This window comes from Puma concolor, chromosome B3 (genome assembly GCF_028749965.1).
Source record: "Puma concolor isolate L17-30 chromosome B3, mPumCon1.1.hap2, whole genome shotgun sequence".
Taxonomy (NCBI): Eukaryota; Metazoa; Chordata; class Mammalia; order Carnivora; family Felidae; genus Puma; species Puma concolor.
This window is the reverse complement of record NC_141672.1, coordinates 90,184,989-90,209,053: the sequence shown is the minus strand read 5'-3', so window position 1 is coordinate 90,209,053 and position 24,065 is coordinate 90,184,989. Positions and strand designations below refer to the sequence as shown.

At 40.8% G+C, this 24,065-nt stretch overlaps 1 protein-coding gene across 1 annotated transcript; it reads right to left on the bottom strand.

Moving 5' to 3' along the window:
* Nucleotides 1-842: 842 nt before the first annotated feature.
* B2M (beta-2-microglobulin) lies at nucleotides 843-6,790 on the bottom strand. Its single transcript, XM_025918950.2, has 4 exons — nucleotides 6,644-6,790; nucleotides 3,174-3,449; nucleotides 2,608-2,635; nucleotides 843-1,365 (listed from the first exon to the last, which is right to left on the bottom strand). Exons 1-3 carry the CDS (start codon nucleotides 6,708-6,710, stop codon nucleotides 2,622-2,624), a joined length of 357 nt encoding a protein of 118 aa, XP_025774735.1. The 5' UTR covers nucleotides 6,711-6,790; the 3' UTR covers nucleotides 843-1,365; nucleotides 2,608-2,621.
* Between the last annotated feature and the right edge of the window lie 17,275 nt (nucleotides 6,791-24,065).

The window sequence follows — 24,065 nt, the reverse complement described above, 5'->3', positions numbered from 1 at the left end:
AAAATTTAAAAAAAAAAAAATAAAAAAATAAAAAGCCATTACATGAATTGGAGAGTGATGGTTACACACTGAAAGAACCCAGTGGGGTCCAAAATGTAGTAATCTCTGTCATAAGAGATTGCAGCGGGGAGCCTGGGTGGTTGTCGGTTGAGCGTCTGACTTCAGCTCAGTTCATGGGTTCATCTCACAGTTCGTGGGTTCGAGCCCTGCGTCGGGCCCTGTGCGGACAGCTCAGAGCCTGGAGCCTGCTTCAGATTCTGTGTCTCCCTCTCTCTCTGCCCCTACCCCACTCACACTCTGTCTCTGTCTCTCAAAAATGAATGTCAAAAAAAAAATAAAAAAAAAAAAAGGAACAGAACACTGGCTAAAAGACAGAGGCATGTTTTTTATGCCAGCAGAGCACTGTGTCACCCTAAGTCATTTAATTTGCCTGGGATCCCATTCCTCATCTGTACAATGCAGATCACTGAGGCCCTGTCCACTGTGAGTTAAGCCCTATATAACAGTGGTTTACACTCTTCTCCGAGTGACTCTTAAAGACTGTTTTCCTGTTTTATAATTTTTTTTAATGTTTATTTATTTTTGAGAGAGAGAGCAAGAGACAGAGCATGAGCAGTGGGGGGGCAGAGAGAAAGAGAGGGAGACACAGAATCAGAAGCAGGCTCCAGGCTCTGAGCTGTCAGCACAGAGCCCAACGCGGGGCTCAAACTCACAAACTGTGAGATCGTGACCTGAGCTGAAGTTGGACACTCAACCAACTGAGCCACCCAGGCGCCCCCTGTTTTCCTGTTTTAAAACAAAGGGGTAACAGAGGGAGTAAAATATAAGAAACTGAACACATCAAGTTTTTACCATTGTTTTAATTAGTAAAACAAAATCAACAGAAGTCAAATTATATGCAACAATGGCTCTAACATGCAAGAAGTCAATAGGAATTTTATGTAGGAAATGCCTTATGCACTATAACAGATTACCAATAATTTGACAGTTATCTTTCAAAACATTTCCCAATTCCCAGCAGAGTATGCAAATTGGAAGTTAATTCTAAACATGCATAGCTATATTCTTATTGAGTTTTGTGTGAAGAGACTGGAGAGGTCAGATCTGGCAAAGATACTAATGGTGAACATGAGGATGCTCTCCTCCCCACCCCACCTCTAAGCTTCCAGCCCTGAAACGTACATCTATATGCCCAGACAGGTCAAATATGCCAGACAGTGCCTATTAGAGAATTATCAAGTAGATTATACTTGTATTATCATCAATATAACTTTATGATTTGTATAATGGAACATAAAAGGCTAACAGCATTAAAAAGAATGCAGGATTTGGGAATAGTCCAATTTAAATGCACCATCTTCAAACCTGAAAAAAAAAAGAAAAAAGGCTTGTTAGCAAATGCATTTATTTTATTTTATTTGGATTACAGATCACATCAACACACTTGTCTAACTTCTGCTGTGTAAGTCACTGTTTGTAAAAGAAATAGCTGCAGACAATTATCCAAACCCATTACCAAGAGCATATCCCATTAATTTATCCCATTGGTTTTCCTATAACCTTAGAGGAAAGAATGCTGGTATTAGAGGTAGGGTCCTGGCTCTCCCATTTAGTAACTGTGTGACTCTGGGCAGGTCACCCAAACTCTCTGATGCTCTCTCAAATCGATTTCCCTGTGCTAGAACATAATGGGAAATTTGAATAGGTTTTCGCTATGATGGTACCCTATGAAGTAGAATTTCACTGAAAAGCTGTATTTTCTACCTCTGTATTCCAACCAACAATGCAGAGAAGTGCAATTCCTCCCTCTCTCACGCTGCTAGAAGTTTCTGTAGATACATATATTATAGTATCTTTACATTGCATCATAACAATGTTTCCATTTCTTGTATTTAAAAAAATTTTTTTTGAGAGAGAGAGAGAGCAAGAGACAGACAGTGAGCAGAGAGTGGCAGAGAGAAAGACAGGGAGACACAGAATCTGAAGCAGGCTCCAGCCTCTGAGCTGTCAGCACAGAGCCTGATGCAGGGCTCAAATCCATGAACCGTGAGATCATGACCTGAGCCAAAGTCGGACACTTAACCAACCGAGCCACCCAGGCACCCCTCCATTTCTCTCCTTTATTGGACTGGAGCCTCTAGAAGGCAAACACAGTGCCCACACACTAAGGCTGAACAAGAGACTGAAGGAACAGGATGTCTGCAGAATCATGTCACTCCTCTCTTCCGGCTGAATAACAAAGCAACTGCTATGCAAAGGAAGAGAACAGTTCATTTCTGAAGGCCCATAGATGCACACTGTCGAAGTGGAAGAAGAAAGATCAAACCTTCGCAGGAAATGTAGGTAAACTGGCTGCCCCTATCCTGTTACACCACTCCAACAGCTCCTCTGACTTTGTTCAGAGGGCTAGGGACGCCGGCAGCATTAGACTAGGGCTACGTACCTTTCTCATGCCACTCCACAGGAAAAGAAAATGTATTCCGTGTAGGATTATTTCTTGCCTGCTGAAATGCTATCCTGATTAATATATTTCCTATAATGAGGGTTATCCTATTAGAGTTGTCTTTAGTCCCCAGGACAGTGAAACAAGAAAGTATTTTCACCTACCTCCATGATGCTGGTTACTTATCTCGCTCTACAAAAAAGAAAATGGAGAAAGACAGTAAGTTTTACTTTTAAAATACCATATGCTAACAAATGTCTAAAACTGTTACAAATGAGGCTGTTAGAATAGCCTGCTGTCCCTAACCATGAATGCTCAGTAGGGCCCAACCTTGCCTACTAGGTTCAGATCCCAACCCATCAAGGGAGTACTGGATAAGGAACTAGGATAGCAGGTCTCACAAAGGCCTGTGCCTCCCTGAGACTTTTGATGGTTCTACATATCCATGAGGCTGTCAGGAAAGCCCAAAGAAGCTAGCAGGTAAGAAACATTAGGAGTTTGTGTGCATTTGTGCAATTGCTGGTTACTGCTGCTCCCTGTTTTTGCTACAGGGAAACTACTGTTTTAGGGATCATGCTGTGCAGAGGTCTCTCAAGGTGCCACTAATCAGAGCTTTACCATGTTCCCTGTCAATTGCAGTACGCAGATTTTTTTATATCAAAGCGTCTTTAAGCTGTGCCTATTCTCAGATACAACTGTCAGTAGCTAAGGAAAGAACTTAAAAACTTACCCCACATAACGACCTTGGGCTCACTGAGAGTAGTATGATTCACCTGGCAGCTATACTCATCTTCGACAGTGGGAGTAAATTCGGTGTGGACCAGAAGATAGAAAGTCCAGTCCCTGTTGAAGGACAGATCTGTCTGTTCCGCTTCCATCTTCTTTCCATTCTTCATCAAGGTGATATCAATTTGTGGTGGGTGGAACCCCGAAACGTAGCAGTTCAGAAAATTTGGCTTTCCATTCTCTGCTGGGTGACGGGAGTAAACCTGAACCTTTGGAGAATCTGAGGGACATCAAGGAAAGACAAATGAAAGTTGCACGGTATTTCACTTGGGGCCACCTTGGTCTAAAGCTAGATTGGGCAACAAATGTTTAAATTTGATCACTGATTTCTCCCAATTCCATTTCCACTCTGTCTACTTTTCCAAAAAGCTACCCATTTTGAGGAATAAACCATGATTTAGTATCTTTTTCACATACTTTCTCTACTCGTGGCTTTTTGGTTTTTTTCTACAGATTTCTAGTAGTATTGTCTTCTGTCACTGGAGTTTGCGCCAAATCTTTAAGACCTTTATGTGGAGACTCTCAAGAACTTTTGATGGCTTCTCAGCACCCATATAATTCCTCAACACATGTCTCAAGAGTCCTCAGGATTTGGCCCCACCCTCCTTTTCAAACTTCATGTCTCATTTCATACACTCTCCATAATAGCCACATCAAAAAACTCATGTTGGGGCGCCTGGGTGGCTCAGTCGTTGGGCATCCAACTTCGGCTCAGGTCATGATCTCACGATCCGTGAGTTCGAGCCCCACGTCGGGCTCTGTGCTGACCCCTCAGAGCCTGGAGCCTGTTTCGGATTCTGTGTCTCCCTCTCTCTCTGACCCTCCCCCGTTCATGCTCGGTCTCTCTCTGTCTCAAAAATAAATAAACGTTAAAAAAATTTTAAAAAATATTTAAAAAAAAAAACTCATGTTACTGTACTTTGTTTCAGCCTATCTTTTTTTTTTTTTTTTTTTTTTAATGTTTACTACTTTCTTTTTGGGTTCATGCTCCTGCCTAGACCCACACCCATCTGACTTCTCAATATGTATTAAGTGTCTAGAATAGTGCCTGGCACATACCAATTGCTCTGTAAGTGGCACATGTTGTTATTAGTATTACCTCAAACAAAACTTAAATGCCTACAGAAGTCAGAAGATACCATAAATGAGTGATATGGGCTCGGTAAGAACATTATGGAAGGGTGAAGACCGTGGCAAAAGGGAAAGAACATATTCTCCGTTTTGACTAAGTGGAGTAATGTGTATAAGAGTGGGATTTGCATTTTTAATTAGAACCCTCAAGTGATTGCTACAACTAGCCATGTTGGAAATACATTGCTGCTATAGAATATGTTTTTCCAAAATGAGATGCATAACTAGATCTACCCTGGGGATATGGAAAGAAACTATCAAAAACTCTACTTCCATATTTTTCATCCAATGAAGAGAAGTATTACTGCTACTAAGCACACAGACTGACACTAATTCATGTGTATAATTCACTTTTAAATACACACACATGCAGGGTACAAGATCACTAAAAGGCAACTCCTCCATGTCCAGGATGTGATAGGGAGGAGTGCCAGGATATTCTGACCAAATATATCTGTCTACAAACACCCCATCATCAAAGGAAAGATCACCAGCCCCAATAGGAGCTACACTGGGGATCCCAATGAAGCTTTGATTTTTTTTCATTAAGTTAAAGTGAGGACAAATCAGAAAGCTTTTTATATTGGAGCTTCTAATAATTAGAACATAATAAATACCACAAGAATCAGAGCACAAGTTCATCAGGCCTAGAATTCTCTCTATGAGGGAGCCAGGCAGGGTTCTGCAAGAACATCACAATAATCTCTTCTGAGAGGAAGATGAGTATCAGATAAGCCTTGGTTTGTTTCTGGGCTCAGCCACTTACTGGCTCTGTGACTTTTGGACAGCTCTTCCGAAGCTTAATTGAAAAATCAACTTATGTGCACAGTGAAACAAAACCCACACAGGGACAGAGCAAAAAATAGACCTCCCCCACAACAGCAATCATCATTACCCATTTCTTATGTATCTTCTAGAAGTGATCTATTCATGGCATGTATTACCCTAGAAATTTTCAAAGTAAGATTTTTCTTTTAATGTCAGCTTATTTTTTTTAAGATTTCTATAGTTGCCAGCAAATATCAATAATAGTAATTGTGCTTTACTTTTAAACAGATTATAAATACCTTTATCTCATGATCAAGAGATCCAGCTTCACAGAGGCTTTTGTGAGGGGAAAATGTGAGAGGGTCTGGTATATTGAAAGGTATTTAGACCGTGCTCAGGATCTAGAGTGTCCATGACAGACAACCTGGCCAACCAGGTTGATTATCCTTATCACTGGTTTTACAATCTCCCTGACTTGTAAACCTTCGATTTTTCAAAACAGAAAGTAGAGGCTTAGTTTTTATTGGAAAGACCCCGGCAAAGAGCCGAAGAGGAAGCCCTCTGTGAAGAAAAGGCAACAAGGCCCGAATGCTCTCCAGCTTGCTAGCAAGAATCTCACACCCGAAGGTGACAAGGAGGTACTGGAAAACCACAGGCAGTAGAGCCAAAGTCGAGCCATTTCCCCCCCAAAAATGTTCTAGTCCCCCTCGACTGTCTGCCATTTCTCCCACGTTGTGTGTTTAAGTTAAACGCTCGGTATCTCCCTTTATCTGTGAGATGCTGATGATAACCATTATATTTACATTCGTAAGCTCATCTCAAAATCAAGTGACATAAAGCACAAAAGGTCCCCGGCACGCTCCTTACCATTAACTAGTAGCTCTTATGATTATTAAAAGCGACATGTAATGGCAACAAGTGAATTAAATGATGTGAAAGCGCTTTGTAACACCTCAAAGCAGTCTACAAATGCCACGTGCGTATCCCTCCCCTGTTTGTTGGGCGCGTGAACCCGCCGGGCGTGCGGGAAAAATCCGCGATCCGAGTGGAGTAGAGTTGCAGGGAACCGAAGTACCTGCGCGGTGCCTCCCGCAAGCCCAGTCGGATGTCTCCACCCATTCACAGCCTGGGATCCCGCGTCCTTAGGACCCGCCTTCCAGCCCTCCCAGGCAGCTGCGCTCGGGAAGCTAGAGGTTACGCGGAAGAGAAACCCTCCCCCACCTCGGTCGTTCCGAAGTCTGTCATCACCCCGAAACTTTGTCCTGACCCACCTGGCACGGGCACGCCAAAGGCGTCCCCCGTCCCTCTCTCCCGAAGAAGAAAAAGGAGACTTGTGTCCTGGGCTCACACCCCTCCCCACTGCCCGGCCACCCCACCGCTACCCGGCCCGGAGACCCAGCCCGCGGCTAGTCCCCAGGGAGGAGAAGGAGTGGGTGACTTACAGAGTTAAAGCTGAGAGAGCTAAACAGATCGGGGTACAGAAGAGGAAGGGCTAGAACAAGAGGGGACACTCACGCTGGACGGCATCCAGGTGGGACAGATAGAGCAGTCCGAGCAGGACCAAGACCACAAAACGCGCCATTGCTAGCAGAGCAGCGCCAGAAGTAGGACTGGCCAGCCCGCCCTGCGCCTCTACTTATATGCCACGCGCGCACAGCCAATCAGAACGCTTACTGCAGGGGCCGTCACTTGTCTCCTAGCGCGCGGTGCCGGGCCAGGTTAGAGAGGGGGACTTCCCCGTTTTCAGTTTCATTTTCCTATAAAGTCCCTTGATGCTTAGAAAGGCTTGGGCTGGGCCGAGTAGTTTCGCTGTCTATAAACCCGCGCCCTTCTATTTGGGGTGCACGCCAGAGCTTGTGCGGAGGGCCTCCTATCCTAGAACTTCGGGCTGGAAGTACTGTGGTCCAGCCCCTCTCTGAGAACCAGCCAGCCTCAGAGTGACTTGCTTACCATGTCCCTAGCAGGACCTGAGGACATGTGGTTTTCATTCAAGAAAACTGAAGCCCAGAAAGATTAAGAGCGTGGACAAAGAATGAATGGTGCGGGGCAGAATAAGAACTTCGATTAATAACTATGGCCCCGGAAATATAATGTAGGGTTACGGGTTCTCTGAGTAAGAAAAACAGTCCCCAAGCCTCGCAGTCTCCTGAGGACAGCTCAGAGAACTGTCCAGAATGGACAAGGACCATATTGCTTCCTGAATTCCTTCAGGCCAAAGTTTGCTTTTGTAAAGCCCTGTACCAAGAAAATTTTCCCTGTATCTTCCTGCTGTTGTTTAGGTAATTTTCTTAGTTTTGTTGATTTGTGAGAAAAACAACCACTGCCAAAGCAGTAACTACCTAGAGCTTTAGAGTTTACAGACCCCTTTAGGTACATCATTCCCTTGGAATTACCACACTGGAATGGCGCCTGATACATAGCAGGTATTCCGTAAGTGGAATGAATGAATGAATGAATGAATGAATGAATGAATGAATGAATGAATGAACAAACCGGTAAATATGTGAATAAACAGTAGGAAATAGGAATCACCCCATTAATTTTTATGAATAAGGGATAACAAAAGCTGAGACTAGGATTCAAACTTGCCTGATGCTATTGCCATTCATGCGTTAGACTCTTGGAAAATAAGGGCTCTGAAATTTTAGTGAGAATTTGGATTGCATGGGCCATAGGTCCAGCCAAGGAAGTCAAACCTACTGACTGTAAGAGCTTAACAATGTTGGACAGACCCACTAAGAAAACTTACACTCCAGACATACCATAAAAAAGATGCTGACATCACATGACAACTCAGTCCAGCAGTCTTTTCTCAACCATGGGGGCGGGAGAGATGGAGATCTTGGAAATCACCATGGTTTTCAGTTAAAGGGAGTTGGGTTGTGATTCCCCAAAAAGCCAACAAATATGTTATGTTATAGATTTCTTTAATGTATTTTTAGACCTCGTAATAACCCCTAATGTGGAAGCCATGTCTGAACTAGAAAAAGAATACTCTCCACAGATCTAATGAAATGAGATAATGCACAGAGAGCCTCACACAGTTCCTAGCGGAGTGTTTTATAATGTTTAACAAATGTACTATGATTATTGTTGTTACATACCTAGTTTTCCTACCAGCTCAATCTATAACTCTCTTGTGGTACAAGAATAATTGTCATGCATAAAGTTACAAGTAAACCAATTCTTGCTTCTCCCGTGTGTGTGTGTGTGTGTGTGTGTGTGTGTGTGTGTGTGTGTGCAGGGTATAGGAAGACTCATGGCTATTTTTTACCTCTAAATTCCCTGTTTACTACATCATAGAGAAATACTGTACTTAAAATTCATTATAGATAGATTCTGACGTATTCACTTAGAAAACCAATTTAAAAAGCAATTTTAAAATGCAGCAAAGACAAAAAGATAACAATTAAAAAAAATAAAATGCAGTAAAGACAGAAAAGTGTATCTTCCAGTTTTCTGTGTTTGGGGAACTCCTGTATTTTCCTTGAATTTCCATTTATGACATGCTTTGAGTACTGAGAATGAAAATGAGATATAAAGTTTGTTTGTATTATTGAGACCGTTTGTCTAGGAGGGTAAGCTTGTAGAAATCACAAACATGGCAATTTAATAGTGTTATTTCCCAGTCGTGGGTATAGCAGCTGTACTTTTTTTTTTTTTTTTTTTTTTGCCTGTAGGATTCTCCTAAAAATTTTTTTACAATGAATATTAATTCAAAATAGTAAATATTTTGGGGCACCTGGGTAGCTCACTTCATGAAGTGTCCAACCTTGGTTCAAGTCACGATCTCATGGTTTGTGAGTTCAAGCCTCGCATCAGACTGTATGCTGTCAGCACACAGCCTGCTTCGGATCCTCTGTTACCCCCTCTCTTTCTCTCTGCCCCTCCCCCACTCACACTTTCTCTCAAAAATAAACAACATTAAAAAAAATTCAAAACAGTAAATATTTTCAAGAATGTGCAAGAACTGGAACTCTAATGTCCTCATGGTGGGAATGTTAAATGATATAATTATTTTGGAAAACAATTTGGGTGCCTGGGTGGGCTCAGTCAGTTTAGAGTCAGACTTCGGCTTGGGTCATGATCTCATGGTTCGTGAGTTCAAGCCCTGCATCGGGCTCTGTGCTGACAGCTCAGAGCCTGGAGCCTGCTTCAGATTCTGTGTCTCCTTCTATCTCTGCCTTTCCCCCATTCGTGCTCTGTCCTGTTCTCTCAAAAATAAATAAACATTAAAATATTTTTTAAAAAAAGAAAAACAATTTGACAATTTTTTAAAAAAGTTAAACATGTACTGTCCAGGCACTCTAAGTATCTACCCAAGAGAAAACAAAAGCATTTGTCTATACAAAGACCTGTACACAAATATTCATAGCAGCTTTATTTGTAATAGCCAAAAGCTAAAAGCAATTCGAATGTCAACAGGTGACTGGATAAACAAATTGTGGAATATATCCATAGAGTGGAATACCATCAGCAATAAGCAAGGAATGAAGGACCGGTGCACACAACAACATAGATGAAATAATTATGCTGAGTGAAAGAAGCCAGACAAGAAAAAGTATATACTGTACAATTCTGTTTATATAAAACTCTAGAAAGGGCAAACTAATCTATGCAACAGAAAGTAGATGAGTGGTTTGGGGTGGGGGGGGTTGGTTTGAGAGGGGAGAGTCAGGAACATAAGGAAACTTTGGGGTTGATGGATATGAGTTTATTTTGAATTTGACAATGATTTCATGGATATATACATATATTACAATTTATTAAATTGTACATTTTAAATGTAACTTATTGTATGTCAATTATACCTCAATAAAGCTGTTAGAAAAAAAACACCTGTATTTTTGTTAGACAAAAGAAGAATGGAGTGCTTGAACAGAAAGAAAAAGAATGATAACTGAAGTGGGGAGAAAATAGGAATAGCCTAAAATGCAAATAGGTTGGGTTGCACGTGAGTGGATCTCAGTCAGCAGTTTTCTGAGATGGGCCCATCCAAACAGCTAGAAAAGCCAGGCCCACTCAAGCAGAGAGGAATAAGCATAGGACTTTTGTGCCTGGGCTTTTTCAAATGTTATGTCATTAATCCCTCCGTTGTAATTGAAAGTGTGGTCTATACATCACTGGCATCAGCAACACCTAGGAATTCTTAGAAGTGCAGACTTTGGGGGGCACCTGGGTGGCTCAGTCGGTTAAGTTCAGGTCACGATCTCATGGTCTGTGAGTTCGAGCCCCTTGTTGAGCTCTGTGCTGACAGCTCAGAGCCTGGAGCCTGCTTCGGATTCAGTGCCTCCCTCTCCCTCTGCCCCTCCTCCATTCATGCTCTGGCTCTCTCTGTCTCAAAAATAAATAAACATTAAAAAAAAAAAGAAAGAAATGCAGATTCTTGGGCCCAACCCAGACCTACTAAACCAGAGTCTGCGTTTTAAAAACACCCCAGGTGATCCATATACAAATTAAAGTTTGTGAAGCTGTTGACCCAAACTACACAACAATCTAGAACGGAGGTGTTACTTTCATTTACAGATAAGGAGATAGAGAGGTAAGATACTTGCCCACATTCATACTGAGCTGAAATTCAGACACTGGACCATCTGATTCCAAAGGCCCCATAATTTCCACTAGAAAATCACTTTCTGAGAAAGGGTTCATGGGAACAATTCATTGCCTGTCTTAGAGATCAGGGCAAGGATTAAAAGCGTATGAGAAGATAAGGGGAAGTAGATAAACAGGAACCAGCACCAACATGTGTAGGATTATTTTTTTAACTGACACTTTTTTTCTGCCCTCAAAAGTAATATATGCACATGACAGAAAATTGGAACATACTAAAAACTATAAAGAATATTAAAACAGGCAGTCCTCCAACCCAAAGATGCGTATTGTTAAATGGTTTAATATGAGGAGGCTGAAGATTGTTGCCTGCTCAAAAGTACAGCCTGGTTAGTCTGTCTGGGGAATTGGAAATCCTCAGTCTTTTGTGTTAAATTCCACTAAGTTGAGCAAATGTCAGTTGACTGCAGGCTTTGTGGAAAATGTAAATACTGTAACAATAAAGCAGAAGGGGATAACAGACTCTGCCAACCAGGAGATTCCAATCTGGAGTTAAAATCAGTACAATGATTAATTTATTACCCTCCTAAGGTGTCTGGGCTGATTGAATCCTCAGATTTGAAAGCTACTACACAATGGGCAACAGGTCCAAAGCAAATGGAGCACAGAGTGAGGTCTTTTTCTTATTGATAGTTACCAAGTCAGACACCATTCATGGGAGGGGGGAAAAACCTGACAAAATCCATACATCGTAAGTACTATGATATCTGTTTGAGGGAGACTACATGAGAAAATTCAAGATGAGAGAGTGGAGATATCTGGTTGGTGGGGAATCGGCCTCAGGTTTGTGTGTAACCACCATGCTCTCTCAATTGCCAATTTGTTTTTACTGGGAAAGCCATACAAATTTGGTATTGAAAACATCAAGCAGGGGCACCTGGGTGGCTTAGTCTGTTAAGTGTCGCACTTCAGCTCAGGTCATGATCCCTGGTTTGTGAGTTCTAGCTCTGCATCGGGCTTTGTGCTAACAGCTCAGAGCCTGGAGCCTGCTTCGGATTCTCTGTTTCCCACTCTCTCTGCCCCTCCCCTGACCAGACTCTGTCTTTCTATCCCTCTCAAAAATAAACATTAAAAATTGAAAAAAAAAACCCATAGTACAGACCTATGAAATTCCAATTTCTCTCAAATCCTCTTCCCAGTAGTAAGCACGGTATTTAAGGGACTTTTTATTTTAAATTACAAGCCCAACACATGAATGTATGCACATTGGAAAAATACAAGCAATTAGAGTGAAAGTGAAAGTTCCCTTGTCTACCTCTCATCTCATTTTCCTCCCCTAAGAAACCGTGGTTAAAGTTTAGTGTTTATCCTTTCACGGCTATATATTGTACACAGTTTGGAAAGTGAGGAATTTTAAAATAATGACTACAAAGACTATTATTATAGTTTGGAAAATTAGTTGTCAACTTGGATGGAGAGAAGGGTTAAGTAAATGCAGAAGTCAAAACCCCCTAACAGTGTGGGGGCAACAGGACAACCTCAGGAGCCAAGAATTGGGCACCCTCCCTAGGGATATTACACCCAGAAACTAACTTACGGGCATAGTCTCTTTTCATCAGTGATTTCCCCTCATAGATCCTTGGGTCTGCATCTCAGTTTCTGGTTTAAAACTATAGAATTCTAACTTGGATTTTCCATCCTGCCTTAGATTCCATGCAGCACTATTAAAAATCAAGACTCTTGGGGCACATGGGTGGCTCAGTTCATTAAATGTCCAACTCTTGATCTCAGCTTGGGTTTTGATCTCAGGGTCATGAGTTCAGGCTCCGCACTGGGCGTGAAGCCCCCTTAAAAAAGTCAGGAGTCTCCTTCAAATGCCCTTTTTCCCTTTTGGCAAGTTTTTCTAAACCCCAGCTTCCCACTTTCCAGCTTGCTTAGCTGATACTTGCCTCTGGCCAGTTAGTGTACGTGGTCCCTTCTGGCTGTCCCCTGCTATGTGGGACCTGCATTTGACTATATGCTCTCTACACTCTGGTTCCTTAGACTTTTCTAAACTCTTCTCCTAAAAGAGAACTGCAAAGAAACCAGGAAGAAATTTTTAGTAAAGAATCAGTAATTCAAAACAAAAAGAATATAAAAAGGTGAAGGAGCCACCATACGCATACACACCATAGAAGCAGTCAAGGTACAAAGGAGGAAGTCAGAAAATTAAAGGTTTGTGTTTGTGATATTTTTCTTTATTTCATTACTTTCGTTATCCTTGTTACTATTATTGTTTTAACTGTAGATCACCTTGCCACAAATGGTTTGCCAAAAGACAGTTTACCGTTTGTAAAGCTAGCCAAAAATCTATTTATTCAATGACTGATGACATCAAAACCTGAGGTGGGACTAGCCTATCTGGCCACTCGATGCCCTGAGGGTGTGAGTGGATGAGATGGGCTCCACCATCTACCCCCAAAAAACAGGCCATGACAGGTGGAAGGAGGTTCATTGAGCTTACACCCAGAGTTTAGTGAGAGGAAGTAGGGGAGGTTCCACAAAATTTGGATCATTCTATACATATTAACTGGGCTTGATTATTTTCATTTAATAATATAGCTATTTCCTATGTCATTATATACAGAACTGGTTTCTTATTACTAACAACTTTATACTTTTCTCCATATCACACCTTGTGGTAGGGAGAATAACGCCCTACACTTCCATCCACTCAGATGTTCACATCCTAATCAATGTGAATGGTATAAGGGACTTTGCAGGTGTGGTAATTATTAAGAACCTTGCCATGGGGAGATTATCAGGGAACACAGATTCTCCTCTAGAGCCTCTAGAAAGGAAAGTAGCCTTGCCTTAATGTTAACCCCCTGAAACTCAGGTTAGATTTCTGACTTACAGAACTGTTAGATGATAAACTGTATTGTTTTAAGCCACCAAGTGAGTGGTAATTTGTCACAGCAGCAAGAAAAAAATAATCTATGCCCCTTTTTCAGAATCATGGATATTTGGGTCTTGGTTGCCAGGAGCCTAGTTCAGTAAAAATATTTGCCTTTCAAAGTCAAGTTTACCTGTTAGTTAACCAGATTCTGGTCAAATAGAGCATTTTTGGTATACTCATGTTTGAGGGAGGGCTATTGTCAGTTCAACAGCTGATGGGGTAGAAGTTGTACTGAAACTTGCATTGGTCAGGAGCTTTGGCTCTTCTTCCCCTTCCCATCATCACCCTCACCGACTTGGCTCAGCCCCAGCTGTCACTTTTCTGGACTATTTCACAGACACCACACACCAAATGGGCCAAACCACTTCTGCCCTACCTGCTGTTGCCGGTGTTAAACAGAAAATGAGAGGAACAGGAAGAGCCTTCTAGTCCCCAGGACAAAGGTCTCCCAAAGCTTTGCCTTCTTTTTTCTCAGCCTGGCCCCAATCTATCCATCAGGTCTCAGTGTGCATCGTCATCCTTCAGTCATTCAACTAACCTTTACTGAGCACCTTGCTAGGTGCTAGGCACTGGATTGGCACTGGGGGAACATCTTTCCTCAAAGGCTCAGAGACTCTGGTTTATAGGTGTATGAATAAATTATAATCCAAGAAAGCAGTTTAACTCCACCTGGAGGGGTTAAAGAGCCTGCAGAGGACTTTGGTGCCAAGGAAAGAATGTGGACTTTATCCCTTAGATCATGACACAGGTGCTGTGAAGCTGTTTTTTGTTTTTGTTTTTTTAACTTGTCTGTGAGGCTTTTTTTTTTCTTTGATATTTTAAAAAGCTTTTCCACATAGCTTCATGTTTTTTCTACTTATAAAATTCATATTCATTATGAAACATTCAGCCATGGGGTGCCTGGGTAGCCCAGTCAATTGAGGTTCCGACTTTGGGTCAGGTCACGATCTTGCCGTTCAGTTTGTGAGTTGGAACCTCGTGCAGGGCTCGCTGCTGTCAGCCTATTAGCATAGAGCCCGGTTCAGATCCTCTGTCCCCCTCTGTCTGCCCCTCCCCCACTTGTGCTTTCCCGAAAATAAATAAATGTTTAAAAAAAATAAAAAGAAAAGTTCAGACAATATAGGTAAGAATAAAGAAAAACATTTAAATTCTCTGTTAACCTCCCACCCAAAGATAACTATTGCTAATGAATTGATGTTTGTTCCCAGACTTTGTCTATTCATATACAGATATACATATGGAATACATGTTTACAAAGATGTACTTATTCTGCATATATTTCTTTGCAAATAGCTTTTTTTAATTTAACTATATATCATGGATAATATATCCATTTCTATCATAATAGAGATCTATGTAGGTTTTTCATGCTTTCATAGTACAATTGACCCTTACACAGCCCCACCCTGTCTGCAGCTGAAAATCTGCATGTAACTTTTGATTCTTCAAAAGGTTAACCACTAATAGCCTTTTGCTGACTGGTAGCCTTACCAATACTATAAACAGACGATTAGCACATATTTTGTATGTTATATGTATTATATACTGTATTCTTACAATAAAGTTAAGAGAAAAGAAAATGTTAAAAACATCATAAGGAAAACACATTTACAGTACTGTACCATATTTGTGGGGGGAAAAATCCACCTATACCTGGACCCACACAGTTCAAACCCATATTGCTCAAGGGTTAACTGTATTTCATTATATGAATATACCATACTTTTTTACCCAACCCTGGACTGGGGACATTTCCAGTTTTTCCCTATTCTAACACATGCTATACACTGTGAAATTGCCCTCTAGAGACTTTGTATGAGGTTACCCTCAACTGCCCAATAAAAAGAGTGCTCATCTTCCCACATCCTTCCCTAAGCAGGTTATTATCGTTGAAAAATTGCATCTCCTTGTTTGACCTAATTTTTTAAAAAAGTTTTTAATGTTTATTTATTTTTTGAGAGAGAGAGATTGAGAGTATGAGTGGAGGAGGAGCAGAGACACAGAATCTGAAACAGGCTCCAGGCTCTGAGAAAGCAGTCAGCACAGAGCCCGATATGGGACTCGAACCTACAAACTGTGAGATCATGACCTGAGCCGAAATCGGATGCTTAATTGACTAAGCCACCCAGGTGCCCCGACTTCATATTTTTAAAAGGCAGTTAGGTTGAACGGTTTTTCACATGTTTACTTACTATTTGTGTTCCTTGTTCTATGAGTTTCCTATTCATGATTCTGTCAGCCAAAATCCCCAGTCACTGGGAACAAACACTGCCTGATGGAACAGAGGAGTTTGTTTAAAGAATATTTATTAGGCAAATGTTACCAACTGCTAGGTGAAGGATACACAGAAGATAATTTATCATCATCTGGACTTTGTGTGTGGGATTGAAGTTTTCTCAAAATAAAATGTTAGAAGGAAGAGAGCCCTAAGGGGGAAAAGGCAGAGGGTTTGAGAAGTAACCACAGTCTGTCCTAGATCCCTCTCTTTCTCAGACTCTGCTCCCTGCTCTGAGGACAGTTGCCACTGCCACCTGGAGATTCTCAGCCATCTTGAATGAGTGAGTCTATCTCTTTCAGCCCCACGTCATAGGTGACAAGAGCCAGGCAGCTCTTTGGCCAGCCTCAGCCCTCCAGGACAGCGACTTCCACCAGACCATATCCCTGATGGCCTTACTAGAAATCAACTAACAAGTTTCAGGCAAAGTAGGATACTGACTTTCATCTTGCCTCTACAGGAAGTAAAACCTCAGTTCTTGAACAGAAAAAAACCAGGTGAAGTACACACGATGGAGACGGAAGTCGGTGACTCTATATTCAGCACCCTTTCTAACAGATGACTTTTTTGGAATTAATCCTGGAGAACAGGGCCAAGAATAAGAGGATATATATTTTAGGCACAGATGTGTTGGATCTGAAACCAGAAGATCTAGATCCTGGAGCACAATGGAACTATTATCATCATCAAATCAGGGTTAAGCAAATGTAGTGACATCCAAATTCTGCTTAGAGCATTTGAAGCTCATAGTAGAAGGAAATATACAAGGAAGCAACTTTGGTAGAGTTGATTTCTGGTCCACAAACAATTTGGTGGTCAATGGCGTCAGCTATTCAAGTTTTGCACTAAGCCACCTGTTTAAAGATTAATAGAAAAATAGAACTTGAGGGGCACCTGGGTGGCTCAGTCAGTTGAGCGTCCAACTTCGGCTCAGGTCATGATCACACAGTTTGTGAGTTTGAGCCCCACATCTGGCTCTGTGCTGACAGCTCAGAGCCTGGAGCCTGCTTCAGATTCTGTGTCTCCCTCTCTCTCTCTGCTCCTAACCCACTCTTATCCTGTCTCTGTCTCTCTCAAAAATAAATAAACATTAAAAAAAATTAAAAGAGAAAGAAAAGAAGAACTTGAAACTCAGACTATTTAACATTAAAAAGAGAGGCCAAACTATGCAACAAATTGTCATAGTCAAGATGAGTAATAGTCTCTTCCAACTTGTTTTCAGGCAGTAATGTGTGAAACAAATATAATTTAAAAAAGTTTTAATGTTTATTTATTTTTGAGAGGAGGGGAGGGGAAGAGATAGATGGAGACACAGAATCTGAAGTAGGCTCCAGGCTCTGAGCTGTCAGCATAGCTCGAACCGGGCTTGAACCCACAAGCAGTGAGATCATAACCTGAGCTGAAGTGTGAGCTTAACCCACTGAGCCACCCAGACACCCCAAACAAATATAATTTAAATGTGAAAGGAAAGTCTTTACTTTTGCCTGATCACATTTATTCAATTGTACTTAGTTGTGTAACAAAAATATTTTGCAGCCTTTATGTATAATTCAGTGAAGCCATGCATTTTCCTAAGTTTGAAAAAATTTTTCCAAATGTCATAGGTGAATTAAATAAATGAACATTGAGCCTAAATGCAACACCAAACAATCTGTTTTGAAAAGTTTCTTTTAACCAGGAGTTTCTATGTAAATGTGGCAATTACAGATTAATCCCAGAAAGTTGATTTACCTGATTATGGATTGAATATAGATTTTGGAAGACAAAGTCTCAGCTTTTTTTTTTTGTCTGCACCTGCACCTCTCCTATAAATGGAAGCATAGTTTTGAGAAAAAATAACCATTTTGAGACTTTAATAACTAAATATAATATTTCAATGTAAAATTCCGGTAAAAACATAGTAGTTTTATATACTTAACTTATATCCCCCAAGGTCATGGCTACGGACTGAATATTTGTGTCCACCCCTAAATTCAGATATTGAAATCCTATCCCCAAGGTGATGGTATTAGGAGGAGGAACCTTTGGGAGATTATTCGGTCATGAGGGTAGAGCCCTTATGAATGGGAATCATGAATTTATAAAAGAGATTCTGAGGAGCTCCCTCACCCCTCCCTTCTACCATTGTGGACACAGTGAAAGGCATCATCTGTGAGCTCTCACAGAGAAAAGAAAAGAAAGTGGGCTCTCATCAGACACTGTGTCTGCCAGCACCTTGATCTTGGACTTGCTGCACTAGAACTGTGAAAAAAATTTTTTTCTGTTGTTTATAAGCTACCCAGTCTCTGTTATTTTGTTACAGCAGCTCAAATGGACTAGGACAAAGTCATACTTTTCTTATTTAAATTAGGACTTTTATTTTTTTAGAAGAAGTGAATAGTATGGTCCAAGATTTCTTAGTCTCCATAAGGATTAGATGTTCTGTGTTAACAGACATCCAGCACTTACCTAAAGTTAGATTTTAAAAGTAAATATGAGAGAAAATAGCAATCTTATGTTTATATTACCCATCAACAGTGTTACATTAATTTTGATATGGTTGCAGACTGGATAATATTATCAGGAGTTGTAAAGGAAGTATTTCTAAAAGGATCTGGACTTAGCATAAATTCTCCTTTCCTGAGCCCTCAAAATCTTCAGACACAATAAAAAGAACTTCATCTAAAAGTTATTTTAAATAATTTTTAAAGGCAGGGGCACCTGGGTGGCTCAGTTGATTGAGCATTCAACTTTGGCTCAGGTCATGATCTCACAGTTTGTGAATTCGAGCCCCAAGTCGGGCTCTGTGCTGACAGCTCAGAGCCAGGAGCCTGCTTCAGATTCTGTGTCTCCCTTTCTCTCTGCCCCTCCCCTGCTCACACTCTGTCTCTCTCTGCCTCTCTCTTCTCAAAAATAAACATTAAAAAAATAATAATAAATAATTTTTAAAGATAAATTTAAGATTACCGGATAAAAATAAATTTATTTTGTTTGCCATTCAGAAGCCTTACATTTTTACATAGACAAATTTACCAGTCACCTTTCATGGTTTATGGATTTGAGGTCATGGTTACAAGGACCTTCTCTACTTCACTTTTTTTTTTAATTTTTTATTTTAATGTTTATTTATTTTTGAGACAGAGAGAGACAGAGCATGAGCAGGGGAGGGGCAGAGAGAGAGGGAGACACAGAATCTGAAACAGGCTCCAGGCTCTGAGCTGTCAGCACAGAGCCCAACGCGGGGCTCGAACTCATGGACCGGGAGATCATGACCTGAGCCGGAGTCAGATGCTTAACCGACTGAGCCACCCAGGCGCCCCTCACATTTTTAAAGAAACTCACACTTTGAGTATTCTTGAGGTTTAATTTTTTTTTAAATATTTAAATCTTTGTTCTATAAGAATTTATGCTGGCATAAATATGTCTTCAGTATAGAAATTATACTTTTTTTAGTCAAATCTTTATGTCTTTTTTGACTTTTGGCTTAGATATTATAAAGTTTGTTTTCTTAGAATGACATTTCTTGGAAGCAACGTGGAAAGTGGGCTGGAATAGACAGACCCAGGTGGCAGGCTAGAAACCGCATCTGACAAAGTCTCCAAGGGGAAAGAGACTGAGGACCTATCCTGTTGTAGATACTGTGTTAAGTGCTGGAAGCACAAAGATGAAGACACAGCTCTTTTCTCAAATGGGGGTGACAAATACAGAAACAGAATTACAACTCAGCGTGGTAGGTGCTATGAGAAAATAGTGTAAGAACCAATGAGTGCACAAAAGATGGGCATCTCATCCAGCCTGGAAGGGAGGTGGGTGTCCGAGAAGTCTTCCTGGAGGAAGTGAAGCCAGAGCTAAGTTTTTCAACCCCATTTGAATATTTAGAAAATTAGAATAAGACCATTTAATGAAACATCTGAAATCACCCTCCAGTTAAAATAACTTCCTTTGCAAATTCATTTTGCTTGTGTGACACAATGAAGAGCATATTGCCTGTTAAGATACATGTTTAATATCATTGAAAAGAAAGAAAGAATTGGGACAGGAAGCTGCTTTGATCAACAACTGAATACAACTCCCAGACAAAAGGAGAGAGGCCCCCAGGCCAGGGAGAGAGATCCTGGTGTACACTGATTATGAGAGAGGGCTCCATCAGAATTCCACTCTCCCCACACAGCCAAATATAGCTTATAATTTCTGAAACCCAAACTAGAAGGCAGAGAACTTGAAGACTGGAGGCTGGAGAGGCAGATTTTAAGGATCTTATGCCTTCTGTAATGGACAGAAGATAAAAATCACTGAGATGCTTAACTGGAAAGTGTCAGATCTGATGAAAGGATTTGGAAGTCACTAGCATGTAGTGGGTAGGAAGACATGAGTGGATGAGATTGCCCAGGAATACCAAGTTGCAGAGGACTCAATTCAGGGCATGGGGGTATTCTTGATCCCTTTGAGAATGTGAGGAAAGCTCTGGACTGTCTGTCTAGAAAAACGTACATGTTAAAAATCACACAAACCTACACAGTTTCAGGCAACTGTCAAATTAAGAATATGTGACATAGAAGGGAAAGAGGAGAGGCATGAAGAAGAGGATATTTGGATGGTGATGAGGAGAGCAGGAAAAAGGCATACAAGCAGCAGAAAGGAAAGATAACGCAAGGCATACAAGAAGAAACAGGAGACTAAAGTGTTAGGAAGCTGTGGGAGAATAGAGATATAAGGAGGGCATGGTCAATAGTGTCAAATGCTGTCAAGATTTGAGCTAAGGTAAGAGCTGAAACCCGTCATTTGCACTTAGAGTTAAGAAATCATTGGTAACTGTGGATAGTTTCTGAGGGGCGATGGGCAATTGTAGTTCCAGATTTTGTGTCATTCAAGTAGTGTTTAGGGGTGGTGACTGGGTAGAAGTGAGGGTATGGGATTTGTCTTGATAGTGTGTTTGCAGAGTACTAACACAGGATTGAAAAACTGTCAACTGGCCATAGGAAGGGTTGGGAAGCTTGTGGAATTGTTTATCTGTCCCTTGGTGCCCTCATTATGATGGAGTCAAAAGCCAGAGAGCAATGGTTGAAGGAATGATGTGAGTTGAGGAAATGCAGAAATTTGGTTCATCGGTAGGAGAGAGATAAGTGGCAGTTAAAATGAGAAACAAAAACAAGAAAGGGATTTTTATTTCTAAAAATGAACACATCCTGTTATTTTTACACTATGCATGCAGCAGGTGGCTCTTCATAAGACCTGGTCTCTACAACAACCTAATAAATCACTTCTGGAACACTGACATTCACCACTGGCCCTTTTATTTTTAATACCAAAGTGAGCTATTAGGAAATTCTTGACAGAAACAGCTGAATGACATTACCAAAAGGCCTGATCCCAATTTGGATATTTGAAAAGTTTCAGTAACTTAAACTTAATTAAGCTACTTAATCCCCCCCCCCACTTTTATCATTCTAACATACAGCAAAACTTCTGCAACAAAATTTTTCTTTAGAGGAGCCAAGAATCACGGTCCTATAAACCATGATAACAGGACTTATCTAGCGGTTTTGATGTAGAGAAGTTAGTTTCATTTTCATTTTTATTCAGAAATTCTACAAAGTCACATGCAGTTAATTTAAACACAGGCTGTGGATATATGAATTCAGCAAAGTTCCAGGATATAAAATTAATGTGCAGAAATCTGTTGCATTTCTATATACCAATAATGAAGCAGCAGAAAAAGAAATCAAGCAATCAATCCCATTTGCAATTGCACCAAAAACAATAAGATACCTACGAATAAACCTAACTAAAGAGGTAAAAGATCTCTACTCTGAAAACTGTAGAACCCTTAGAAAGAAATTGAAGAGGATACAAAGAAATGGAAAAGCATTCCATGCTCATGGATTGAAAGACCAAACACTGTTAAAATGTCTGTACCACCCAAAGCAATCTACACAGTTAATGCAATCCCTATCAAAATACCACCAGCATTGGGATGCCTGGGTGGCTCAGTCAGTTAAGGGTCCAACTCTTAATTACACCTCAGGTCATGATATCATGGTTCATGACTATAAGCCCCACATCAGGTTCTACACTGACAGTGCGGAGCCTGCTTAGGATTCTCCCTCTCTCTGTCTCTCCCCTGCTCGTGCTTTCTCTCTCTCAAAATAAATAAATAAACTTTAAAAAATACCACCAGCATTTTTCACAGAGCTAGAACAAACAATCCTAAAATTTGCATGGAATCGCAAAAGACCTGAATAGCCAAAGAAATCCTGAAAAAGAAAACCAAAGCTGGAGGCATCACAATTCCAGACTTCAAGCTGTATTACAAAACTGTTATCGTCAACACAGTACAGTAATGACACAAAAACAGACACATAGATCAATGGAACAGAATAGAGGACCCAGAAATAGACCCACAAACATATGGCCAACTAATCTTTGACAAATAAGGAAAGAGTTTCCAGTGGAAAAAAGACAGTCTCTTTAGCAGTGGTGCCGGGAAAACTGTACAGAAACTTGCAGAAGAATGAAACTGGACCACTTTCTTACACCATACACAGAAATAAATTCAAAATGGATGAAAGACCTAAATGTAAGACAGGAAGCCATCAAAATCCACGAGGAGAAAGCAGGCAAAAACCTCTTTGCCCTTGGCTGCAGCAACTTCTTAACACATCTCCAGAGGCAAAGGACACAAAAGCAAAATGAACTATTGGGACCTCATCAAAATAAAAGGCTTCTAAACAGCAAAGGAAACAATCAGCAAAACTAAAAGGCAACCGACAGAATGGGAGAAGATACTTGCAAACGACATATCAGATAAACGGTTAGTATCCAAAATCTATAAAGAACATCAAGCTCAGCATCCAAAAAACAAATAACCCAGTTATAAATGGGCAGAAGAGGGATGCCCGGGTATCTCAGTTGGTTAAGCATCCAACTTCAGCCTAGGTCATGATCTCGCTGTTCCTGAGTTCAAGTCCTGAATTGGGCTCTGTGCTGACAGTTCAGAGCCTAGAGCCTGTTTCAGATTCTGTGTCTCCCTCTCTCTCTCTGCCCCACCCCCACTCAGGCTTTGTCTCTCTCAAAAATAAACATTAAAACAAATTTTTTTAAAGAAATGGGCAGAAGACATGAATAGACACTTCTCCAAAGGAGACATCCAGATGGCTGACAGACACATGAAAAGATGCTCAACATCACTCATCATCTGGGAAATACAAATCAAAACCACAATGAGATACCAACTCACACCTGTCAGAATGGCTAACAAGTCAGGCAACAACAGATTTTGGCGAGGATGCAGAGAAAGAGGATCTCTTTTGCACTGCTGGTGAGAATGCAAACTGGTGTAGCCACTCTGGAAAACAATATGAAGTTCCTAAAAAAATTAAAAGCAGAACTACTCTGTGACCCAGCAATTGCACTACTAGGTATTTATCCAACGGATATAGGTGTGTTGTTTCAAAGGGGAACATGCACCCCAATGTTTATAGCAGCATTATTGACAATAGCCAAAGTATGGAAAGAGCCCAAATGTCCATCAACGTATGAATGGATAAATAAAATGGGGTGTATACACACACACACACACACACACACACACACACACACACACACACACACACACAACGGAATATTACTCAGCCATCAAAAAGAATGAAATCTTGCCATTTGCAATGGTGTCAATGGAGCTAGAATGCATTATGCTAAGCGAAATGTCAATCAGAGAGAGAAAAATAATATGTGATTTCACTCATATGTGGAACTTAAGTAACAAAACAAATGAACAGAGGGGGAGAGGAGAAAGGGAAACAACAAGAGACTCTTAATAATAGAGAACAAACCGAGGGTTGATGGAACGAGGTGGGTGGGGCATGGGTTAGATGTGTGAGGGGTATTAAGGAGGATACTTGTTGTGATGAGCACTGGGTGTTGTATGTAAGTGATGAATCACTGAATTCTACTCCTGAAATCAATATTGCACTGTATGTTAAGTAACTAAAATTTAGAAAACATAATAAATACAGGATATGGGCACAGAACCCAGCTCACTCAGGTGTTAGATGAGGCTCAGGTGGGTCTTAGGTTTTTGCCTACCAGCTGTACTGATGTGCTCATTTTTGTTGCTGTCTTGTTTTCTTATTACTCCTGAGCTTTTGAACCTGTTTTCCACTGGAGTAGCCAAGAAGATACAAGATTGTCTG

What these genes read in the sequence shown, in the direction of transcription:
- B2M (XM_025918950.2), bottom strand. Translation starts at nt 6,710, where the DNA reads ATGGCGCGTTTTGTGGTCTTGGTCCTGCTCGGACTGCTCTATCTGTCC. An exon ending in CCACCTGGATGCCGTCCAGC is followed by an intron (nt 3,450 to 6,643) that starts GTGAGTGTCCCC and finishes GATGTCCCTCAG; the next exon opens with ATTCTCCAAAGGTTCAGGTT.